This window comes from Peromyscus californicus, unplaced genomic scaffold (genome assembly GCF_007827085.1).
Source record: "Peromyscus californicus insignis strain IS unplaced genomic scaffold, ASM782708v3 Scaffold_1__1_contigs__length_55948999, whole genome shotgun sequence".
Classification (NCBI taxonomy): domain Eukaryota; kingdom Metazoa; phylum Chordata; class Mammalia; order Rodentia; family Cricetidae; genus Peromyscus; species Peromyscus californicus.
Genome location: NW_026294492.1, coordinates 906,973 through 931,744, shown reverse-complemented (window position 1 = coordinate 931,744; position 24,772 = coordinate 906,973). Strand labels below are relative to the sequence as shown.

Below are 24,772 nucleotides of genomic sequence, written 5' to 3'. Positions count from 1 at the left end.
GAGCAAAACACACTGCTTTCTGGCATGCCCTGAAATGACTTCCAGAAACGGGAAGGAATGGATTTCCTTGAGTTTATGGGAAATCTTGTGGAATTTTCTCCACCCTCAAGGAAAAAGGGCTCTAGCATATGTTTCTGTTTGATCACCATGGCCGATTTTCTAGAAAGGTCTCTCATTATCCACCAGCCTACACTATGGTGCTTCTATGGCAATGATGACTGTGCCAACCATAGCTCACTTGGGCATATACCCGCTAGGCTGAGCTACATTCTGTGGGAAGTGTAACACCCTCTGGATTTCATGCTGGGAAAACTGGTTTGAGCCACCCCTGTGTGTGGTGGGTCTCCTAACCCACACACAGGCAGTCTGGTCCCTTCTGCCCCAAACAGCTTTCCTAGTACTAAGCCATAGAGGACAAAACATCTCTAATGGACTCCGGGTTTCAGAGGGTCACTGACCCAACTTCTAAATCAAGCCATGTGGGCAGGATGGTTTCTGCCTAGTCTGGGCAAGCCATCTATTGTGCTAGAGAAACCCAGTCAGCATAAGGATGAAGTTGCACTTAGAGGGGAGCTGGGGTCCCTGGGAAGGTCTTAGAGTTTCCAAATGCCCCTAGCCCTAGCCCCCAGATACTCCAGCAGAGTATTCATATGATAGAGCAGATATGAGCTGTTCCATTCTGCTGGTATCTGGGCCAGTCCCACGGTGTCTCTAGGAGGCTGAGGTGACTGTGTCTTCTTCTCTAGACCTGCCTCCAGGGGCTCTGCCCACCCTCCCCATGCTACTTGGTTTGCTTTGGGGATGTGATGAGGGTATTGAGCCTGGAACCACCTGCCAAGAAATAGACCCATCTCTTTGGGTTGGGTCACTCAACTTCCAAGACTGATTCAATGAATACTCAGACAACTGATCAGACGTCCAGCTATGACCACACCCATGCCTACCCCTGCAGAAGCAGGGGGGCACCATGGGAGATTGGGACCCTCATTTAGAGGAAGGGGCTGAAAAGGCCTTACAGAGAGGAGCAGGACCTCTAAGCCCTGGATGAAGCCAACCAGGGAGGCCTATGGTGTTAGGAATCCAGTAGTCTACATCCAGGGAGCTGGCCCAACTTTCCACCTAGCCCTGGAGGTTCCAGGTAATATTCCTGCCATTGAACTGCTTAAGCATCCACAGAAGACAGGATCTTTCCATAAATACTCTTTTGTCCCATGAGACTTGCCTGTGCTTGTGTGCATCTCCCCCTTACCCCCCCGGGAGTTCTCAGCAGCATTTTCTGAGGCTGTCCTAGGCTCATTGAGCTTTACTGTCATGGAAGCCCTGCCTTACTCCAAGCTGACCACAGCTCATGTTGTACAGGATGTGGTTGTAGGCTGAGATCCTCTGAGAAGAGGTAAGGGGCCAGTAGGGGGGACTGCACAGTGGTGCTTAGCAACCCAGACTGAACGAAGCCCAGAATCCTGGATGTCAGACTCTGATAGAGGACCTGATTCCATCAGCCATTGAAGAGGGTCATCTGAATAACTGAGACAATGTCTCCCCTTTAAAAGTCAAACTAAATCTTAGGAGAAATAACTGATCATACAAAAGTGAGAAAATAGACTGGTCGCGTTACACTTGTAAGAAACAAGGGCTCTTCACCCATGGACTAGAGTCTCGTAATAGACATTTGCAAGGCAGATTTGGGGTTCAGGGAGAGGCAGCAAAAGTCACCTGGTCATAACGTGACCTCTGAAGCACAAGCCCACCCAGCCTGCCATGTCTTGTTTGGGGAAAGCCCCTCAACCAGCAGCCCTTCTCCCTCTGTGGGAATGCTTAAGGTTGCAGTTCAGCATGTCCGGACAGCTCTCTGAGATTGGCACATAATCAAGAGCTCCCTCCCCGCCCCAGCAGAGCCTCTTGTTCTCTGCCTGACTTTATTTGGAAGCTGTCCCTGAGCCTGGACACCTGACCCTTCTCAAGCGTGACCTTTGACACAGATCCCTGTAGATGCTCTCCCCCGGCTGCCCATATGATAATTAGGTATTCTGCTCCAGCCGAATGGTAGGGCTGCACTGTCGAACACAGATTAGGTGATGCCCCAGCCTCTGTCTCCATCCTATATATTTCTCCTCACTCTGGAATAAACCTGATCTGGGACACTGAAACTGTCTTCCGGAAAGCTGTTTCCATCGTGTTCACAGCCATCCAAACTCTGCTTCCCACTCCTGCTCCCTCCTCCATCGTGGATCCCTGCCCAATGATCCCCGAGAAGGAAGGAGACCCACACCCTCCTCTCTTCTTTTTCTTTCTCTCCTTTTTGCTCCTCTATTGATGGGCCCAGGATCATCCCTCTTGTCCACACAGCCTCTCCACTCCCTGCTCTTCCTCATCATGATACAAGCCTAGGGTATATGCATGTGTATGTGTGTGTCCATGTCATACCTGAAGATTCAGTATAATGGCTACAACTCAAGGTGTTGAATACCACAGATAAGGGAAGATGCTCAGTGAAGTGTCATGTACAAGGGAAGTTGTGACACGTGATGGTTATTCAGCAAATCGCCTTTTCCTGCTCCTTGGGGAAAAGCTGACTTTCTGCTCTGGGCAGAAGTCACTTGAGGAGGGGCAGCAGGTCAGACCAAGGCACTGTTTTGAATGATGCTCTGACCAATCACCATCTGTCCTCCAGAAAACCCCACTTCCTCTTCCACACCCGAAGGGGGCTCTGCTTTCGGAGCTCCCAGCGCCGTCGTTAGCCCTTCACTTCATCCACCTCACTGTGCCCTATGGCCCAGGGCCCTGCTCCGGGGGAGCAGATGCAGACTGACTCACCACTGTCCAGACAGTCAGGCCTCACTCAGCACAAGACCCACTAGCTGGGTGACTAAGCAAATTCTGTTTTCTTAACTCACCGCAGTGTATGATCAGAGGCCTGTGCCCAGCCCTTCACAGTAAGTGACAGATCCCGTGTCAGTGATGAAAGAAAGGGTTATGACAGGGAGGAAAGATGGAGGGGAGGAAGGCCACTTAGGAGAGAAGAAGAATGGCTAAGTAGGATCAAGTGGAAGTCACCAGGCAGGAAATGTTTCCATAGTAACACTAAAGAAATTCAGAGTTACAGCTAATACTGAAGGTTTAGAACAAGCCCAATTCACAAGTAACAATTTGTTTATCATGAAAGGTCAGATCAGACCATGACCACATCCAAAGTCTGTCTCTTTTACAGGGGTGACTTCTAGACTCCCTCTATTAACAAGAGTTAGCGTCTCTGAAACTCACAGAGCAGATGTGTCCATCCCTGAATGATAACAGCTTCACTGATGGTATCAAGTGAGTCTGACAGCTGTTTAGTTTGAGGTCTTCAGGCCCAACGATGAGTATTTAGGCACCTTTAACAGATGTCTCCACTGGCCCCATGGGAACTAGGGGAGCCGATGGATGAGTCGGCAGGAAAAGGCTCTCTCCAACCATTTTCAGTGTTGTTGACATTAGGATGTTCCTAGGGGTGGAGCGATTTGTAAGAATGAAGATGTTAAAGAGTTCAGAGCTCCCAGACCTGCTATGGAACCACAGAGTTCTGATTTGTACATGAAATGTCCCTTAGAGCTTTGCTCCCTCAGCAAACAGAAACATCTATAAGGACCAAGAGAGCAAGTCACTGCTGATAATACCTCAGCTGCAGCCCAGGCCTAGATGTCACCATGTCTCCTGTGGCAGTACAGGCCACTCAGCACAATAACTATTTGATGGCAGATAAATGTTTCCCAGCCATGTGTCACTTTCCCATTGGCTCAGCGTTCAGTTTCTCCCACTGGTATCAATCATACAGGTGAGGACTGAATTCTGATCTTCATCCCTTCCTGTTATACAAGTTCCTAGCTGTTTCATGCTCTTTACTCAGTCACATGACCTCAGCCCACATCTGATCTGTGGTCCCTTCCTGACCCTAGGCCTTTCCATCATAGTGGCAGACACAGACCAGCCATGTCCTGAGATTCGTCCTCCTGGTAAAATGTTCATAGGCATTTCTTCCAGAAGATAGTTCGAAGCTTGTGTCCTTCCCTGTCCACCACTTTGTGAAGTTTTCAACTCACTAACGTGCAAACCCCACGTATGTGCAGAGTGAGTGGCTTTACAGCAGATACCAGCAGTCACCTGAGCTCTTTGGTGACATGTGGATGTAGTGATGGTTGGGGTGTCTACAGAGCCCACAGTGTCTGCATTGTTTTCAGTGACCTAGGAGGAACAAACTGAATTGGCTCCAGCAGCCAGTTCTGAGAGGACTCTCCTAGAGAGGGAAAAAAAAAATCGAGTGAGCATATTGTGCTCCCTGCCTTGTGACCACTGTTGGCCTTCTGTCTATGCCACTTCAGATGAACTCAGATGGCCGCGCATTTCCTCTGCAAAGCCAATTCTCTCTGAAAGCTCTTAAAGCTGGCTGGGGGCTCAGCTCAGAGCCAGGAAGGCTTTGTGGCTATCACTGTGTGAGGGGCCCTTACCCCTGACTTCTTGTCCAGTTATTACTGTCTTATGACTGTTTGTTAAAGTCATACAGGCACCTGGCAGTGTTTCAGATTTTCTTCTGGTGTGCTTATGGGATAAGGGGGCAGGGTACTTGTATTTTGCAGGAAACTGAGTCAGAGGAGGGATGGCATGGCCTGCTGTTTTCTTACATCATATCTGCTCTAAGTGGACACAGGGTCCACCTAGATTGCTTTCTCTGTCATTTGCATAACTCCAACAGCAATAACACAATCAGTTGAAACAGTTACCTACAGAGACACATCTTTGTCATCCCAGAAGTAGTGTGGGCCTTTTTCTCTTTCATATACCTTCACAAGGTGAAGCTTTATAGAAAATACTATCAGATATATAAAGTTGTGATAAAGTGTACAATTACTTTAATAGAGTCCTTATTTTTAATATTTTTGTCACTGTATAGACAGATACAGAATGTTCTTTCTCTAAATTAAAAACAAAAATATTTAAATATAATCAAATATTTATAGTAACATCCAACAACTAGGCCTTCAGTGGCATCTCAAAAAAAAATATAGAGCATGTAAGATATAGCAATAATTTTCTAAAGCTAAATTATAACGGAGTCCTTTCTGTTTTTCCAGTGTCTAAAATGTTTTGTTGACTGGAGCTACTTGTACAGGCAGGATCCTCCTTCCTCACGGATGGCTGCCCAGGCCCAGCAAGTCCAACTATTTGCCAAGCTTTGTTCTTTCTAAGTAAGGGACTGCGTATTCTGAGGTTGCACGGAGTTGCCTGTGGCTCTTGGCCTCAATTTTCCATCTAGTGTCACAGAATGAGCCTTCTGCAATATCTTGAGACAAATGGCAGCTGCTGGTTCCTTATCTGTCCCACCAAGCTGGGAACTGAGCTTCTTCTCCACCCTGTGAGGCTATGGTTCTTCTTTGATGTTGTTGTAAGCTTGCAGGAGTCAAATACTTAAGGACTGCTGAGGCCTGAGAAGAGTGTGTCCTACTCTACTGGGTCATCAAAAGGAAGGTGTCCCACCTCCTTGTCTTCCCATCACCATCAACCCCAAGGTTAATGTGCTAGCCCTGTCCTGACTGGAATTACCATTTAGGGCTCTGGAACGAAGACATCCCTGTCCTTTCTAGAGGATCCCACTCTGTCCAGGTTTGCCTACCCAGTCCCTCTCCTGCCCAAGGCCTGTGGCTAGTGTTTTCCAGGAGGGGCAGCTTGCCCCTCAGATCAAGCTAGACCTCTTTCTTAGTTCCTTTATGATCCAGTGTGGGATGCCCTCCAGCTCCTAAGGGAAGACTTACTCTACCTGACCTCACTGAGCTGTGTCTAATGGCATATGTGCTCTCTAGTTCTAGAACAAAGGCAGTGCTGGCCACTGGTGTTGGTGCTGAGTGAGGGAAGGAGTGGGGTCATCTCCAGTTCAACTCCTGTGAGTCCTGTGCTGCTTCTGTGAGGAAGAGAGGAAGGACAAAGGGGTGAGGGATACCCACACAGGGAGAAGAAACCTCCTGTGCATCAGGTTTGGACATGTGGGGATCAGGGGACTGTTTATTCCTCTCACTCCCATGGTACCAGACTCATGGTTGCCACTTTTATACTTAGAGACACGTTAGAAAAAGAAAAGCATAGTGCAATCATCTGTGGGGAAGGGGGGGACAGGAGATGTTAAACTTAAAAATGAGTATAGAGGATTCAGGAGTGCTGTGCTTCTGTGCCAAGTCTGAGGAAAGAAATGAATTGTCGTGGAGACGCATCACTGAAGGCCTGGGGCACACTGCTGCTGATGACCTTCATGGGCCAGGCTGGTGGGTTAAACACAGGGAGGTCATGCTTGTCACAAAGCAGTCTTGAGGGATGAAGTTAGGGGCAAGTTTCCTAGGATCGAAGGCTGGCTGGACTGAGGATTCAAGTTTCTATGACTGCCTCAGGGAGAAATAGTGAGGAAAGAGCCTGCACTGTGTTCTCCAGCCCCTGCAACTCACAACACTCACAGACTGAGTCGGACACATGGGAAGTCTGCGCTGAGCCCATAGGATCAGGTGGCAATGATGATACATACATTGCTTATGAAGTGGCTGCTTCACAGATGTGTACTAGGACAAATTTAGTGTTGGACTCTTTACTTCCTCCCTTCCTCTTGGCCACAAAGTCCAGGTGGCTCTTCCTGCTATCATGTAATTTCTTTGCATTTTTCCTGAACAAAGCTGACACACTTCCTGACTCCATGCTGGGTTTTCTTCCTGTAGTTCTGGATAGTTAATTTCCATCCATCCAATTGGACAGAGCCTCTATAATGCCCAGAAGGGCCATGAATTTACCTATGGCCTCTATTCTAGGGAACCAGGCCTGCCTGGAGCCATGAGGCCACTGCTGAGGGTGCAGTGGAGAGCCAGATTCTGTGCTTTGGACAGCGAGCTGGGAACCCAGTGCTGGGCTCAAGGGAAGGAAGCTCAGAGTTTACAGTTTCAGGCTTGAAACACTTCAGTATATTTTTGGAGCTTGGAATCTAGTGTGAGGCAGAAACTGTCATCCGTGACAGAGGACGTCTCTGTCATTCCTATCTGCCCCTGCAGGTGTACGGCAGGTGCTGTAGAAGGGAGGGATGAACAGGTGTGTGCTCTCAGCATGTACTGATGTGGCTCCTGGAAATCTATCAGTGTGGCTAAGAGTAGGCTTCAACAAGCCCTCAGCTCATCACACTCAAGAGTCTGCTGATAACCAAGGTGTTCAGATTTTCAGCCAAATAAGAAACTACCCATGTATATATAACTCTAAGAACACACTCATACACACACACACACCCACACCCACACACACACACACACCCCGGACGAAATGAAAAGGCTTCTGTGTGTGAGTCTCAAACAGCACATTGGAATTTAACAGACCAAGTAAATACTTCCCAGCAGAGCTAATACAATGGTAAGAAAATTCAGCAACTGTAGGGGTCCCCTATATGTGCCAGCAGGTGGCACTGTGGGACAATGGACAGAGCAAAAGCTGCCTCAAAGAAACCCTGGATGATGGGGTCTACCTCTTTGTCCTTTGTTTCTTCCTCCCCAGAATCATAGCTCTTCACCTTTTGGTCCTGCAGGAAGCTAGGTGTTATAGTTCTATGTCAGGGGATAGGAGCAGTCAGGTACTAAGATGTGTCATCAGTATGAAATGAAGGGATTAAAAGCTACCTGTCACACACAGTGGGGCTACTGGGAGATTTTCAGTGGGTAAGGAACATGTTATAGTTTGAAATATAGGTGTCCCCAAAGGCCAGGCTAAAGAGGGGCAGCACTGGAGGTGGGGAGAACTTTTATTTAGTTTTTAAAATTAGCTTGCAAAGTTAGTATATTTCTAATTATTCTTCCCCCTTTCTCTTATTAAATAGATTATTTTCTCATACAATATGTCCTGATTACAGTTTCCCCTCCTCCTCCCAGATAACACCCATCTCCTTTTCCATCCAGATCCACTCCCATTCACCATCTCATTAGAGAAGAACAGGCTTCTAAGAGATAAAAACAAAACATGACAAAATAAAATGTAATAAGATAAAACAAAAACCATTATATCAAAGTAGACAAGGCAAACCAACAGAAGGAAAAGAACTCCAAGAGAAGACACAAGAATCAGAGACCTACTCATTCACATACTCAGGAGTCCCATGAAAATACTAATCTGAAAATTGTAATATATATTTTTTGTATATATATTTATGTAATATATATTGCAGACCCATGTCAGCCCTGTGCTCGCTGCTTTAGTCTATTCTAATCTAATCTATGCTGTTTCCCCCTCCCAGGGAGATACATGTGCCCCCTTCTAGTCCCCATATTTATACCTAACCTCTCTGGTCTACAGATTGTAGCTTGGTTTTCATTTAATGACTAATATCCACATATAAATGAATACATACCATACTTATCTTTCTGGGTCTGGATTATCTCACTCAGGATGATTTTTTTCCTAGTTCCTCCCATTTGTCTGCAACTATGTCATGTTTTTAAAGCAACTGAGTAATACTGTATTGTGTAAATGTTCCATATTTTCTTTATCTATTCTTCTGTTGAGGGACATCTAGGTTCTTTCCAATTTTGGGATATTATGAATAGAACAGCAGTGAACATGTTGAGTAAGTGTCCTTGTGGTAGGATGAAGTATCATTTGGGTATATGCCCAAGAGTGGTATAGCTGGATCTTGAGGTGGATCAATTCCCGTCTTTCTGAGGAACTGCCATACTGATTTCCATAGTGGCTGTACAAGTGTGCACTCCCACCAGCAATGGGTGTGTGCTCCCTTTATTCCACATCCTCTCTAGCATAAGCTGTCACTTGTGTTATTAATCTTAGCCATTCTGACAGGTGTAAGATGAAATCTCTTAACCACTGAACCATCTCTCCAGCCTGTAGATGGAATCGCAAAGTAGTTTTGATTTGTATTTCCCTGATGGCTCACGATGTTGAACATTGTTTTAAGTGTTTTGCAGCCATTTGAGTTTCCTCTATTGAGAATTCTCTATTTAGACCTATACCCCAATTTTAAATTGAATTTTTTAATATCTAGTTTCTTGAGTTCTTTATTAATTTATCTAATCTTCTATTAGATGTGGAGTTGGTAAAAATATTTTCCCATTTTGTAGGTTTCTGCTTTATCTGAATGACAATGCCCTTTGCCTTACAGAAGCTTTTCAGTTTCATGAGGTCCCATTTATTAGTTGTTGATCTTAGTGCCTGCACTAATGGTGTACTGTTCAGAAAATCTCCTGTGCCGAAGAGTTCAAGGCTATTCCCCACTTTCTCTTCTATCAGGTTCAGTGTATCTGGTTTTATGTTGAGGTCTTTGATCCATTTCCAGTTGGGATTTGTGAGAGATGATTAGTTTGGGTCTGTTTGGATTTTTCTGCATTCAGACATCCAGTTTGACCAGCACTATTTGTTGAAGATGTTTTCTTTCTTTTTTTTTTCAGTGTGTATTTCTGTTTTTGTTTTTGTTTTGTTAATGAAAGTTCAGGTATCCATAGGTGTGTGCATTTATGTGTGGGTCTTCAATTAGATCTCATTGATCAATGTGTCTGTTTTTATGTCAATACCAAGCTGTTTTTATGACTATAGCTTTGTAGTACTTACTTAAAATCTGGTATAGTGATACTCCCTTCATTTCTTTTACTATTCAGGATTGCTTTAGCTATCTTTTTGTTTTGTTTTCCCTTATGAAGCTGAGAATTGTCCTTTCAAGATCTATGAAGAATTGTGTTGTGATTTTGAGGATACTTGCATTGAAACTGTAGACTAGTTTTTGGTAGGATGGCCATTTTTACTTTATTAATCCTACTGATACACAAGCATGGGATGTCTTTCCATCTTCCATTTCTTTCTTCAAAGACTTGAAGTCTTATCATACAAGTCATTCACATGCTTGGTTAGAGTTACCCCAAAATATTTTGTATTATTTGAAGCTATTGTAGAAGATGGTTTTTCCCTGATTTCTTTCTCAGTCTGTTTGTCATTTGTATATAAGAGGGCTACAGATTTTTGTGAGTTAACCTTTTTTTTTTCTTTTTTTTTTTTTTTTTTTTTTTTGAGACACGGTTTCTCTGTGTAGCTTTGTGCCTTTCCTGGAACTCACTTTGTAGAACAGGCTGGCCTCGAACTCACAGAGATCTGCCTGCCTCTGCCTCCTGAGTGCTGGGATTAAAGGCATGCGCCACCACCGCCCCGGCTGTGAGTTAATCTTGTACCCAGCTACTTTGCTTAAGGTGTTTGCCAGCTGTAGGAGTTCCCCAGTGGGATTTTTAAGGTCATTTATGTATGCTGTCATATCATCTGTAAGTAAAAATGCTTTGACTTCTTTCTTTCCAATTTGCACCCCCTTGATCTCCTTCAGTTGTCTTACTGCTCTAGCTCAGATTTGAAGTACTATATTGAACAGTATGGAGAGAGTGGACAGCCTTGTCTTGTTCCTGATTTTAGTAGAATTGTTTTAGAGTTTCTCTCTATTTAAGCTGATGTTGGCTTTGGGCTTGCTATAAATTGTCTTTATTACGTTGAAGTATGTCCCTTGTATCCCTAATCACTCCAGGACTTTTATCTGAAGAGGTGTTGGATTTCTGTGAAAGGTCTTTTCTGCATCTAATGAGATGATCATGTGGGTTTTTTTTCAATTTGTTTATATAGTGGATTGCATTTATTGATTTTTATATATTGAATCATCTCTGCAGCTCTGGGTTGATTATGGTGTATGATCTTTTTGACATGTTCTTGGATTCAGTTTTAAAGAGCTTTATTGAATATTTTTGCATCAATTGTCATGAGAGAAATTGGTCTGTAATTCTCTTGCTTTGTTGAATCTTTGTGTGGTTTGGGTATCAATGTAACTGTGATCTCACAAAACGAATTGAGTAATACTCCTTCTGTTTCTACTTTGTGGGTTAATTTTTTCCACTTTCACTTTATTTATTCTATATGTCTTTTACATCATGTATCTTGACCCCATTCATTTCCCTGTCCTTTTGCGTCCGCCCTCTGCCCCTGTAACCCCCTCCCAAAATAAAGTAAAATTTAAGAGAAAAAAGGGGAAAAATTAAAAATCTTACCATGGAGGCTGCAGTGTAACACAGTGAGTCATGCAGTAAACCCCTTTATCCACATATCTTTATTTGCAAGTGTCCATTGCAAAGAGTCATGGGTCACCAATGGGTCTGGTTCAAGGCCTCTGATTTCTACTATACTAGTGATGCTGGGCCCTCACTGGGACTCTCCTTGGATAACCTGTTGTTTCCCTGTGTGTGAAGATCCTGCAGCTTTGGGTCTGTAGATCAGGTCCCTTCCTGTGTGCCAGCAGAGCATAGATGGGATGGATGTTGAGGTGGGCCAAGTCATACCCTGGTTCTGAGCTGCAGGGTTGGTCCCCCTGACAGTTCTTCCCCGTCTTCACTGCCAGGGTAAACTCTCTAGCATTGCCCAGCTAATTCACCTCTTGCAGCATTGGGCAAGGGGTAGGGCCTGTTCTCCTGCTTTCATGCCCTCAACTCTCCCACACCTACACCATCAGGGCTAGCTCTGTTGTATTGCCCAGGTGAGGTACAGGGGCCACTCTCCAGAGTGATACAGCTGGTGAGGGGTAGGGACAGTCCTCCCGCTCTTATGACCCCAGAGCCAGCTCCTCCACCTGTCTCATTGATGAGTGGGGGTGGGGGTGGGGGCATGACATGGCTCCTCTGTCCATGCTGCCACATGTCAGATGAGTAATGGGAACAATTCTACCTTGCTCACAACATTGGGGGTGGGTCATCCTCACCTCCAACCACCAGGCCAGCTCTTCTGTGCTGCCTAGGTGAAGGACAGGGCCCACTTTCCTAAGTGCTGCAGCTTATAAGGGGGAGGGTCAGCGCTCTAGTCTGTTGCAGGCAGTAAAGGGCAAGGGGTAAGGGGGCATCTCTCCCCTTCTTGTGGAATAATTTAAGAAGTATTGGTATTAACTCTTCTTTGAAAGTCTGGTAGAGTTCTGCACTAAAACCATCTGGCCCTGGGTTTTTTGAATGGGAGAATTTTAATGATTTCTTCTATGTAGTGGGGGTTAGAGGTCTGTTTAAATTGCTTATCTGATCCTGATTTAACTTTGGCAAGTTGTACCTATCAAGATAATTATCCATTTCTTTTAGATTTTCCAATTTGGTGGAGTACATGTTTTTAAAGTATATCCTTATGATTATCTATATTTCCTCTGTGACTGTTATGTCCTCCTTCTCATTTCTGATCTTGTTAATTTGGATATTCTGTGTCTTTTAGTTAGTTTGGATAAGGGTTTGTCTATCTTGTTGATGTTTCTCGAAGAACCAACTCTTTGTTTCATTGGTTCTTTGTGTTGCTCTCTTTGTTTCTATTTTATTGATTTCAGCCCTCAGTTTATTTCTGTCATCTACTCCTTTGGGGTGTGATTTCTTTTTGTTCTAGAGCTTTTAGGTGTGCTGTTACATTACTAGTATGAGATCTCTCCAGTTTTTTTATGCAGCCATTTAGTGCTATGAACTTGTCTCTTAGAATAGCTTTCAGTGTGTCCCATAAGTTTTTGTATTTTGTATATTTATTTTCATTAAATTCTAGAAAGTTTCTGCCTTGACCTATGTTTTATTCAGTAGAAAGGTGTTCAGTTTCCATGAGTTTGTAGGCTTTCTATTGTTTCTGATGTTGTTGATATCTAGCTTTAATCTGTGGTGGTCTGATAGGATGTAGTGAGTTATTTCAATTTTCTTACATCTATTGAGACTTGCTTTGTGTCTGAGTATGTGATCAATTTTTGAGAAAGATAGCCAAGGTATGGAGAAGAAGGTATATTATTTTGAGTTTGGGTGAAATGTTGTATAAATATTCATTAGATCCATTTGGTTTATAATGTCAGTTAGCTCAAGTATTTGTTTAAGTCTCCCACTATCAGTGTGTGAGGGTCAATATGTGATTAAAGCTGTAATAGTGTTTCTTTTATGAAATTGCATGCCCTTGTGTTTGGAGCATAGACATTAACAATTGAAATGTCATCTTGGTGATTTTTTCCTTTTGAACACACACACACACACACACAGTGATATTGTTGTTCCTTGACTCTTCTGATTAGTTTTGTTTGAAGTCTATTTTGTTAGATATTAAAATGGCTTCACCAGCTTGATTCATAGGTTTTTCTAATCTCTCCTCTATCCTCTGGTCTTCTTGCTGATCCCCTTTCTCTGTCTTTTTCTCTTTTTCTAGAGTTTTTTCACCCTCTCATGGCCTCTTTCTAGTTCCAGGACCTAAACCCTCCCCACATACATATACAGTTATAAGAGAAAACATATGCTTACTGTCTTCCTGAATCTGGCTTATTTTGGTTAATATAATAATTTCTATCTTTTTCATATACAAAGGTCAGGATTTCAGTTTTCTTTAAGGCTGGATAAAGTTTTATTGTGTACATACACCACATTTCCTCTGTCTGCTAATAGATACCTAGGATGGTTCTCTTTCTGAGCTCTTGTGAACAGGGCAACAATCAACATGGGATGTGCAGGTATCTTTGTGGTGTACTGACTTAGTGTCCTTCAGATCCATGCTCAGGAGTGGTATGACTGGGTTATAAAGTAATTCTAGTTGTAGTTTTTGGAGAACCCTCCATAGCACTATCAATAGTGGCTTCAACCACTTTATAGTTAGGTGGTGGAACCCCTAAAAGTTAGGCCTAATGGGAAGATCACTGGACACAGATCCTTAAAATAGACTGTGAGTCTCTGTTTTAGCCTTGAGTTGAGCATCTTTGCTGCACTATGTGACCCCACCATAGTGCTGTGTCTTACTGGAGGCCCAAAGCTACGTGACCTATTGGTCATGGATGAAAACCTCCAGAATCATGAGTAAAAACAAAGCCTTTCTCTCTATAACTTCATCATGCCAAGTGTCCGTTACAGCCGTGCAAAGTGGACTAAGAGTGAGAGGACAAGGAGGGATTAGAGATGGAGAATTAGTGTTAATGAAAAAGCTAAGGTGGTTAAAGTGAAACAATGTTTCCACAGCTTATACAGACATGTAAATATGTTTTTAATGCAGTCCCAGAGGCGGGGGATATCTGTACCAGACCAGGATAAGGCTGTGGCATTTATTCATCTGTGCTTTGTGGTGACTAGGACATAATGAGAGGACTGAATGTATTTGGAGAACAGTCTTGGTGAATCTGAATGAACATAAAATTGTCTTGAAGGATCTGGAGTCTATGCCAGCTTCTCTCAATCCAGCCTTTCAGCCATGTGTGATTCTCTTAGCCTTCCACCCACTCATCCGTTAGCCTCCATGTGTAGGAGAGGCCTTAGCGAGGTCTGGCCTGGACTGCTTCCATGGAAAAATGTGAGATAGAAGTTAATGAAGCCTGTCCATGAGATTAACCATCCTGCTTCCTCAAGCCTCCGACTCCAACATGTGTCATGTTCTTTCCAAGCAGCTTGAGACCTGCGTTTGTCAATGCCTGGCTCCAAAGCAGTGAGGACTTCTACTCACACAGAAGGACCTGGGATCCATAGGCAGGTTCCTGCTGGAGAGAAAGCATGGTGAGCATTGTCCCCATTACCATTTTAGGTGCCAGTCAAGCCACTGAGTTGTGAATTTAAACTCAAAAGTACCATTGCATTTAGCTAAACAAAATCCTCACTTTTAGCAGGGAGAGCCCCAGGAGACAGGCTCAGCCACATTCAGCTTTGCAGTGAGCCTCGGGTGTGTCCATTCACCTTAAGGGATGGGTGCTATGGCTTCACCCAGCAGTGAATATTAGGGTGAAGGTAGTCATTCAAGACAGACCCCTCATGTGATAGGTGACTTTAAATTAAAGTGTGGGAGTTGGTTCTCTCTCTCTCTACCACGTGAGTCCTGGGGATCAAACCTGGGTCCTTAGGCATGGTAGCAAGTACCTTTACCAGTGGAACCTTGTCTCTGGCCCTACATTTTTTCATATGTGCTAGAATTGTGGAGTAAGTATATCAAGCTAGTTAACTAACTTGCCACCTCACACACTTAGTTTTCATGTAGTAAGAACATTTTGTATATCAGTTTTTCAACAACTCTGAGACTTATAACAGGTCTGTGGTCACATTCTGGGGAACAGCCCTCCTGTATGATTGAAGTTTCATCCCCCCATCCTGCCTCTCTGATGCTGGGTACCATCACTTACTAGCTGTGTCTAGGAACGGAAACCAGAGTCATATATGACCTATAAATACAACATCACCTGGGGTGCACATAAGGTAAGAGGTAAATAATCAAATTTATACTGATTTCCCCATGCTGGTTATAATCTTATTTTTGTTCATTTTTAATCCTGTGCATGTCTGGCTCTGTGGGTATGTGTATATGTGCGTGGGTAGCTGCCCAGGCTGTAAGAAAGCTTCAGATCTCCTAGAGTTACAGGCATGTGTGAACAGCTTCACATATATGTGTGGAACTGAACTTTGCTGCTCTAGAAGACCAGCAAGTACTCTTAACCACTGAGCTGGCTCTCCAGCCCTCATCACCATTTTATTTTAAAAGGCAAATGTAAAATTCAGGTTTTTTTTTTTTTAATTTCCTCCAAGTAATAGCTCAGATAATGTTTTCCTGTAGTTTTGTAACTGGCTTGTACACACCTTTTACTCTGGGGGCTTTGACACCAGATGTATAAAGCAAGGACATGACTGCTCCAAGGTATGGTTGAGATGAAGGTTTTTATTGTAGATATGAGGGAGACTACAGCCAGAGACATTTGGAAGAGTCCAGAGCAGGAAGAGAAAGTAGCAGACTAAACATGGACAGTAGCATGAACCAGGCTATGGGGGCAGGAGTGAGAGATGAGGACCAAGAGGGCACAAATGGCAGAAATATAGAAATGAGAAGCTGGGGTAAGGGAAGAGGCCCCATGAGCTGGAGAACTTTAGGGTAGGGGATGGTGTGGGAAGAGCTGAGAAGATGCCAGCATGGACTCTGTAATAGGTACTTGCTATGCTGAGAAAGCTTAGAGGCCACCATGAGCTGCTTTGGTATGCTAATAGCTACTACAGTTAGCCATTCCAGCCTTTTTATTGATAAGGGGTAAGGTAATCTCTTCTGTAACTGTCTCTTAGCTAAAATTAAGGTGTTGTCAGAGCCCAGGAAGGCTGGACTACTAGTCAAAAATCAGGAAGAGAGAGAGGAGTGCTGGGGGACATTTGTGTTGCTTGCTACCCAGATTCTGCAGGACCACCTGTGTCTAGCAAAATGCAGACAGCTTTAGTGCAGTCTGGACGTGCTGATTCATCAGAAGCATCTAGTTTACATTGGCTTTCAGCTAGTTCCAGTTTGGAGCGGTGTGCAGTCTCCAGTTGATTGGAAATAGTTGGGGCAGATATATATTAGGGATAGAAGGTAAAGTTAAGGATCTCAGGGGAAAATCTATATCTTAGGTGTGCACTTGAAACTTCTGGGCCTGTGGTCCTGGTAGTTGGTGTGGAAGTGGCAGGTCCCAAGAAATTCTGTTTCTCAAAGTCTGGCATTTAGATAAAAGCTAGCATTCTCTTAGGGATTTGAGAAGCTAGTTCCCACTTGCTAGAAGTCATTTTCTTATCTCTGGAAAAAGGGACATACAGCTCTCCTATTAATATATGCCTGTAGTGCCTATCAGCATGGCATCATCCAGGCTAGCCTCTACACAGTCCCTACTCACAAGTACTTGTTATACATGGCAAAGCCTCCCACCCTAGTCCATTGGTTCCCTTTCTCCCAGGTATCCATTCCCTTATATCCCTGAAGACCTTTCCCCCTGTTGCTTCTCCAAGGTTAGGTCCACCACACAGATAATTCATATCTACTGGGGGCAGAGGCAGTTCCCCCGATAGACCACCACTGGAATTTCCAGGTTAATGCTGAGAATTAGTCCCCTGACAGAGTAGCCTGAGACAAAATGATTATTTGCCACCTGGTTGGCCTCCCATAATGTAATTCATTGTGATAAACTGAGAGAGGTGTTGTGGGAATTCGTTCCACTCATAGCTTTGGGGTGTGGCTTCTTGTCTGCATATATGACCACTTAAAAGGGTTGCACTCTCTTGGGGTGAGGAGGCCTGGTCAGGCAGTGGAAAGTGGCTTATAGTTGGTCCCCAACGGCCTTGAGAACAGAAACTGGATCAGGAGTGGATCTGCAGCACATCTACCTTGCTTTGTATTAGTGAGTCTGTCTCCCCATTGTACCCCTTAATAAATTGATACATATATACCTCTGTGGGCTCTCACCTCAGAGAGGTCACTTAGAGGCTGGATGAAAATCCTCACCCTACTTACAGAGGCTCTCCTACAGTACACAAAGCTAGATGCTAATTCTCAAGATGGCATGCTTGTCTCACTTCATCTCCCAGTTAGCTCTTGATATTTAAAAGGCTGGATGACAGCCTTCAACCCTCCAGAGAGATCTGTGGAATATGACATTTAAGGTGTTTAATGGAAGTGCCAGCTCCTAGAGGAAGCCCTAAGGTCTCCTCCAAAGAAGGGGGACACAAATGAACTCCACGTGGAGCTTGCTTTAAAGTAGGAAAGTTGGCCCTGGGTGAAAAGTTGTCCTTTATTTTACCAGCCTCCAGGACCCTGCCCAAATTGTAGACACCGGAGAGTTGACTGCATCTCTTTGCCTCACTAAGGTAGGTCAGTCCCCCCAAGTTTCTCCTCCATAGAAAAGTCCCTTACATCTTCTGGACCTGGTGGCTGCCCTGGGACCCCCACCTTCAACAAAACCATCAAGATTACCAAGGAGGAGCTTAGGATAATTATCCAGGTAGTGGGTAAGTCTGTGTCATTCTTAATTGATTCAGGAGCTGTTTGGTCTATACTTCCTGGCTACAGGTTCTCTCCTCTTTCCTCTCTAGGGCCACCTGATAGCTCACTCCTTTCTTATCACATTATTGGGCAGAGATATCATGTTTAAGTTATACTTTTCCTTTTCAACCAACTCTCTCTGGAATTTCCTCCTCTGAAGAGCTCCCTTATTCAATGACCAATATTAATGCTTTACCCTCCATCATTGACCCAAAAGTATGGAATACTTCCTCTCCCTCGGTGGCCTCCCATCCTCCTCCTATTAAGGTCCTGCTCGGGGACTCTACCTCCTACCCCTGTCTCTTTCAATACCATATTCCTCTAAAACATAGACAGGGCTTAAAATCTATCATACAGTGCTTTGTTGATAACGGTATTCTCAAGAGCACTCACTCACCCTGACTATACTAAAGCCTGACGGTTCTTACCACCTAGTCCAGGACCTCAGGATTATTAATGCAGCAGCTGCAATTCCTGTGCGCGCAGCAGTCCTTAACCATTGTACTCTACTCCCTGATTCCCTTCTCTACCTCTCATTTTACAGTCCTAGACCTTAAGAACGCTTGCTTTCTTGAACATTCCCTTTTCCCTCAGATTCACACGATGTCTTTGCTTCTACCTGGGAGAATCCTGACACCAGTATAGCATCCCAGCTTACTTGGACAGTCCTCTCCCAGGGCTTCTGAGACAGCCCACATTTTTCAACCAGGCTGTAGCCACTGACCTTACCTCCCGACATCCGTGCAATATGTTAATGACCTTCTGCTACGCAGCCCCTCACTCTCACTCCTCCCAACATTTTACTCATCTTTTTAACTTTCTAGAAAAAAAAGAGGATACAGAATCTCCCTTTCTAAAGCTGAACTTTCTGTCTCTCAAGTCAAGCACTCCCTAACAGCTGTGAACTTCCTCTTGATCACAGATGGTATCTGCGGACCCTCATACCTCCAACCACCAAGGAAGAGATTTGAGAGGTTCCTTGACCTGGCGGGGTACCTTAAAGCCTGGATTTCTAACTTTGTTCTTCTTGCTCTCCCCACCTACGATGCAGCTAGGGACACCCTAACCGAGCCTGTCATGTTGTCTCTGAGATGCAAACTCCTACAGGCTGTGGCTCTCTCTGACCTCGACCAACCCTTTACCCTGTGTACAGCTGAAAACTGGGGGATGGCCTAGAAGTTTTGGGACAAATCATCTTTGGCCCTGTTGCCTACCTTTCCAAACAGCTAGATACAACAGTTAGGGGATGGCAGCCTTGCTTATGGGCGGCAGCGGCCTCTCTACTGGCCCAGGAGGCTTCTAAGCTCACTTTGGGTTGTCCCCTCTCTCACCACACCAGCTCAAGGATCTCCTATCACACAGGAGTCTCTCCACTCTGTGCTTTTCTAAGCTTCAGATTTTTCACATCACCCTCCTAGAAGACCTTGATATCTCATTCGGTTCCTGCTCTCCATTGAACACTGCCGCTTTCCTTCCCAATGTCACTGCCCTCGCCCTTTCCTGCCTAGAGCCTCTTGATACCCTTACTGACAGAAATCCACAACTTCCTCTTACCCTCTGTCACATCCTGACTATACTTGGTTTACAGATGGAAGCTCATCTCTCAGCTCCACTGTTTCCTGTCAAGCAGGCTATGCCATAGTCTCCTCTGAGCTGGGTGTAGAATCTTCCTCTTTACCCTAGGCACTACTTCTCAGAAGGCAGAGCTCCTAGCCCTCATTGGAGACCTCAACTTAGCACAAGACAAAACCATCAATACATACAGAGATTCTAAGTGTGATCTCTGTATTCTGTATTACTATGTAGATTCCGTATGTACATTACCATGCTTCCATTTGGCAGGAGAAAGGATTTCTCAACCCCAGAGGCACATCTATTACCAATGGGCCTCTAATTCTAAAACTGCTAGAAGCCTCTTATCTTCCCAAGCAGACAGCAGTTCACTAGGCCCCTACTAATGATACAGCTTTGGGAAATGCTTTGCTGATAAGACTGCTAAAGAGGCCATCCAACATTCCTACTCCCCCAAGCTTAATCCTTACCTACTGAGAGTCCCAACGACAGGCCCTCCAAGTTATGAGAGTGGTCATGGATCTTCAGGGCTGGCTTCTCCTACAGGACAGGGACCGTCTCCCTAAACATCAAAGTCTTTTCTGACAGGCATTAACAAATCTTTTCACACTGGGTCTCAACCTCTGATTGCTCCAACCCTTCTTCTTCCCCAGACAGCTAGCCCCCCCTCCCCCCCCCCCCCCCCCCCCCCCGTGATTCAAACCTCCCAACAGGGGGCCTTGCAAACCTCTCCTCCTTTCAACCCAACCACAGGTGATCTTCTTGGGAGGACTGGCAGATTTCACACACACGTGCCTACTAACAAAACACACAAATACCTTATTCTGGTAGACAGTTTCTCAGGAGGATAGACACTTTCTATACTATAGCTGAGACTCCAGAAAAGGTTCCCACCTCATAAATGATGTCTTACCCAGATTTCAACTTCCATACAATCAGATAATGGCCTAGCATTCATTTCTAAAGTCAGTCAGTCTTGAGGGCCTTAGGGGTGCAGTGGAACCTCCACATTCTCTATTGATTCCAGTCCTTGGGAAGGTAGAAAGGACCAATGGACTTATTAAGACTTGTTTATCACTACCATCTTCTGAACTTTACCTTCCTTGGACTCAACTTCTACCTTGTGCCCTCCTTCCCTTCCGTGCCTCACCCTGAGCCCCCTCTTTCTTCAGACTGTGAGTTAGTGTCCGGCAGTCCCTTCCTTCCAGGAAATCTCGGTGACTATTAGACCTCTCTTGAGACACCTTCTCTGGGAACATGTCTGATCCTATCACCCAAACCATATCGCCAGGAGACTGGTTTTAGTTGAAACCCTCTCACCCACGTACCTTCAACCCATGCAGGATGGTTCCACATCAGGTCATCCTTAAAAATCTCAAGGAGTTGCAACTTGGATCCACCTGTCACAGTTCAAAGGGGTGACTGCTAATCTGTTAAGTGCAGCCACCAGTCTATGGGCTTTCCTGCCTACTACCCATCCCTGAGAATGGCTTCTTTTCTCACCCTCCTGCTGCTCTCTTTGTTCTCTTGACCTCCCACACAGCAGGACCTAGACAAGCCTGGAAGTTCCAGATATATCCATCCAAAATAAAATTATTCCTCCTGTCCTGCCTCTGGCTGCAGCTCAGAGCTTCTCTAACTTTTGACCCCCAAGCAGACTTTTTCTGCATTTGCAGAAAGCAACAGGCCAACTTCAATTTACGTGACAATCCCAAACCTGGCCTGGACACCTATGTTCATTACTCTGAACAAGGATGAGGCATATAGCCTCTACAACTCTGCCATGGGCCCACACTACGTATGGCCACCTTCTCCAGAACTCCTGGAATAAAAAAAAAAGAGAGTCCAAGGGGCTGTGGTGGCAGATCCACACCTATAGGAAGGCAGCTTCTAGCCTGTCTCACAGAGGGGCAGTGATAATTTTTAGATCTCTCAAGGAAGCACCTGACACCTTTCTAGTGGTAGAGGCTATTCAGTGGTCTGAGATTATCCTCTAGCCCCAGCTGTGTGAGACATCTCCTAACTCGGCCTTTGGAAGACTATTCTAAATGAACCCCTGAGTCTCCTCCACCCCTATGGCAGTAACAGTGGATCCCTTACCATAACTTCATGGCTCCTTTGTGCTCTCCTGCAGCAGCTATTCCTCTCACCCATGTAACCCTAAATTCTATGTTCTGTAACCCCAAAATCGTTTCCTAGCCCTCATCGCCTCTGGTGCCTCTTTACTCTCTGGAGACAGCAGGTGGACTGCTATGCAATAACCTCTGTCAGTCCTGACCCTCATCAGCACGTGCTAACTTAACCAATTTCAGGAACCTCAATAGCCCCAGAAGGAACCCTCTTCTTGTGTCCATTTAAGTTTTACTAATGTATAAACAAATCCACTCACGGTCCCTGTTTCCCCACTCTGTTACTTCCCCCAACTCATTCTATACATGGAAGGAGAATTCTATACTCTCCTCCAAGTCTCACACAGGGATCAGCAAGGCCATAGCCCTCCCTGTCCTGGTCAGAATTAGTCTGACTATAGGCAGCTTGGGTCACAGCCTATATCTTATCTCAACAGGTATCCACCCAGCTAGCAATTAGGATCCAGAAATCAACCTCATCTCTGCAATTACTCCAAACCAAAGGCCTTCTGCTTACTAACTGCTGAAAGGGAGGCACTTACCTCTTCCTGGAAGAATGCTGTTACTATGTAAACCAGTCCAGCCAGGTGGAAAAAAGGATTAAAGACTTCATAAGAGGTGGGCTTGGGGGATGCTTTGGCTTCCAGGGGTTAATTCCTTTGCAGAATTCTCATTTTGGCCCCCTGGCTCTTACATCTCTTTGGCCTACTGATTTCCATACTCCTCATAATAATGATCACACTATCTCTTTAGGTTTTTGGGTTTTTTTTTTTTTTCCAGAAAAGAATTAGCAAAATTGCCCTATGGTCAGTAAACCAGCTGCTTCTGGCAGAATTTCCCCAGGCCTACCATCGCCTACCAGTCTGAGCCCCTAACTGCTCCAAAGTGGGCTATACTTCACTACTCCAGGAAGCCCCACAGAACCTGGGCAGTGAGTGAAAAACCCAGATGTTCCTGGCCTTTTGATTGGTATTTCAGTCTTCCTGGTTCCTAACATATGAAACCCTAATTTCATCTGAGCCATTATAGAAGAAATAAATTCCTTCTCCTGAGGTCTAGCATTTAGACAAAAGTCAGCACTCCCTCAGGGACTGGAGAAGCTAGTTCCCATTTGCTAAAAGGAGCTATTCTCCTTAACATATGCCTGTAGTGCCTATCACCATATCAAGGTCCATGCTAGCCTCCAGACTGCCTCAGTTCCCACTCACAATACTTGTTATACATTTCAAAGCCGCCCAGCCCACTGGCTCCCTTCCCCTCAGGTATCCATTCCCTTACAGCCCTGAAGACTTTCCCCATCATGTGTCTCTGCTTTCCTGAGAGAGACACTTGGCAGTTTGGAATAATTTTCTCCCCTTTACATTCATGGAGTGGCTATTTTGGTTTCTTTACAAAACTCCTCACACTCAGTCAGTCCCAAGATATGAGAAAGAGGCGGCAGGGGCGGGGGGGGGGGGGACCTTCATGAATAGGTAGGTGGGAAGCCTAAGTTACTGAGTCTTTTTGACCTATGACAGACAGATCCAAGTCATGACTCCCTGAAGCTTACATGAATTTCAAGTTTACAAGAGAGGTGGAAGTTTTAGATACATTATCGTTACCATTGTTTGTAATCTACACAGAAATCCACACTGTAAGTGTCTGTAAACAGGCACTTGTGTCTTTGAGTCGTGGCTAAAGCTATGGTTTTGGGTTTAAAGAAAGAACACTCCTGTCAAGAGGGTTGGACATACGAATTGAACAGAGGATGTTGCCAGGATCATGAGAAGCACTTTTAAGTCTACACTTAGAAGACAACCAAAGGAAATTTAAATTTTGAGCTGTGACTATAATAATAGTATAGCAGTCAGTGCTTTATCAGAGCTAGATTAATACATTATCAGGACTCAATTGATTAATGTTGAAACTCTGAACATTTGAAGTCTTCATACAACAATAACATAGTGAGAAGGAAAGAAAATTGAAACATTCTCATTTTTCACACAAAATCACTTTGACCCTCACAACTTACTTAAGCTTTCATATCCTCAGACCTTTACAAACCTTAAATTACTTTCTTAGACCTTCACAGCTTACATAAATTTCAAACCTTTTCTTTTCATCCCATCATTTACCACGAGACACAGGTGGTTGATTACTAAGATTTGTCCCTGCAAAGCTAGTTCCTTTAAATAAAGGAATAGTAAAAAGCTACATTGAAACCTGTTTTGTGAGTTTGGAGTCTGCCAGCAAGGTAAACTGTCTTGATTTTTACACATGAAATGGACTGACCTGGCAGTGACAGCCTTCGGGTAGGAGCTGGTCTGCTTGCTGCTGTTAAACTATTAAAGATACAGTTAGCCACCAACATTATCAAAGATCTGAGAACGATAAATTAGAACAGGAAGTATATAATCTGCATTATTTAAATGCAGATTTAAATGCCGGAGATTAACCTGCAATCTGCATGGTTACACTGTGCTCCCCTGTGGTAATTTCAATGGTTTCACTGGGGACAAAATTTGCTGGTCTTCTGGATGTCACACAGGACAGTGTGAAGTCCTCAGCTGCCAGACCCAGAAGGTCTGAGAGATTTTCCTGTGGAGGGGGAACTTGGGAGTCAACCGAAAATCGTCTACAGTTTGGGTTGCACCCTGGTGACGAGCCAGGCATGGGGCAGTTTTTCTCAGTGGTTAACATTACCACAATCCAGGTGGAGTCATCTGGGCCCCATCATTGTCTTTGAAGACCTTACAGTCGCCTCTGGGAGCTGGCATTTCTGTCTATCACAGAAAGATTTTTCTATTAAACATTTAAAATGCCATATTTAGCAGATCTCTGAGGAGTTTGGGGACTGTCTCTTAAATATAACTGATTTTAAGCAAACTTTACTTGTTTTTAGTTAGTTACTTTAGGCTTAGCCTTGAAAACATATGCTGGAGAATATATAAAGATTGTCTCTGTAAATGAATTATGTTTGTGCTTAGCATGACCATGATCAAATTTCTGAGCACATTAAAGAATTTGATCATTTATAAGGTAACTGACCATTAACTGGCATGTCTTAATTATCTTTAACAGTTTACAACATGTTAGTAGCTTATATAAGGTTAGTATTTTACAATTTTATTCCTATTAAGTTTGGGCCCTAAAAATTTTAATTTAAGATTCAATTGAGGGTTATTTAGTATCAAAATAAAACTTTAAACCATAAATATAGTAACAAGGACAAAGAGGCTAGACATATATCGTCAAGTCAGTTTCTACTAGCCTGAATAGACCTTAGG

General features: G+C 44.3%; 1 protein-coding gene and 1 long non-coding RNA gene across 14 annotated transcripts in view; one reads left to right on the top strand and one right to left on the bottom strand.

Annotated features, from left to right (window-relative positions):
- The window catches only part of LOC128115246 (uncharacterized), a 43,858-nt gene extending 21,656 nt beyond the window's left edge, over positions 1–22,202 (top strand). Inside the window, exons 2-4 of the long non-coding RNA XR_008220041.1 lie at positions 14,438–14,543; positions 17,567–17,630; positions 21,944–22,202. This is a non-coding gene — a long non-coding RNA (uncharacterized LOC128115246). The remainder of the gene's footprint in view (positions 1–14,437; positions 14,544–17,566; positions 17,631–21,943) is intronic.
- Tpo (thyroid peroxidase) overlaps positions 14,085–24,772 on the bottom strand; it is a 95,989-nt gene continuing 85,301 nt past the window's right edge. For 11 of the 13 annotated variants that reach the window (XM_052745716.1, XM_052745729.1, XM_052745722.1 and 8 more), the window contains one exon: positions 14,085–14,527. In XM_052745716.1, coding sequence (XP_052601676.1) covers positions 14,455–14,527 — 73 coding nt within the window. In that variant the 3' untranslated portion in view covers positions 14,085–14,454. The remainder of the gene's footprint in view (positions 14,528–24,772) is intronic. The other 2 variants (XM_052745728.1, XM_052745730.1) reach the window with 1 other exon arrangement.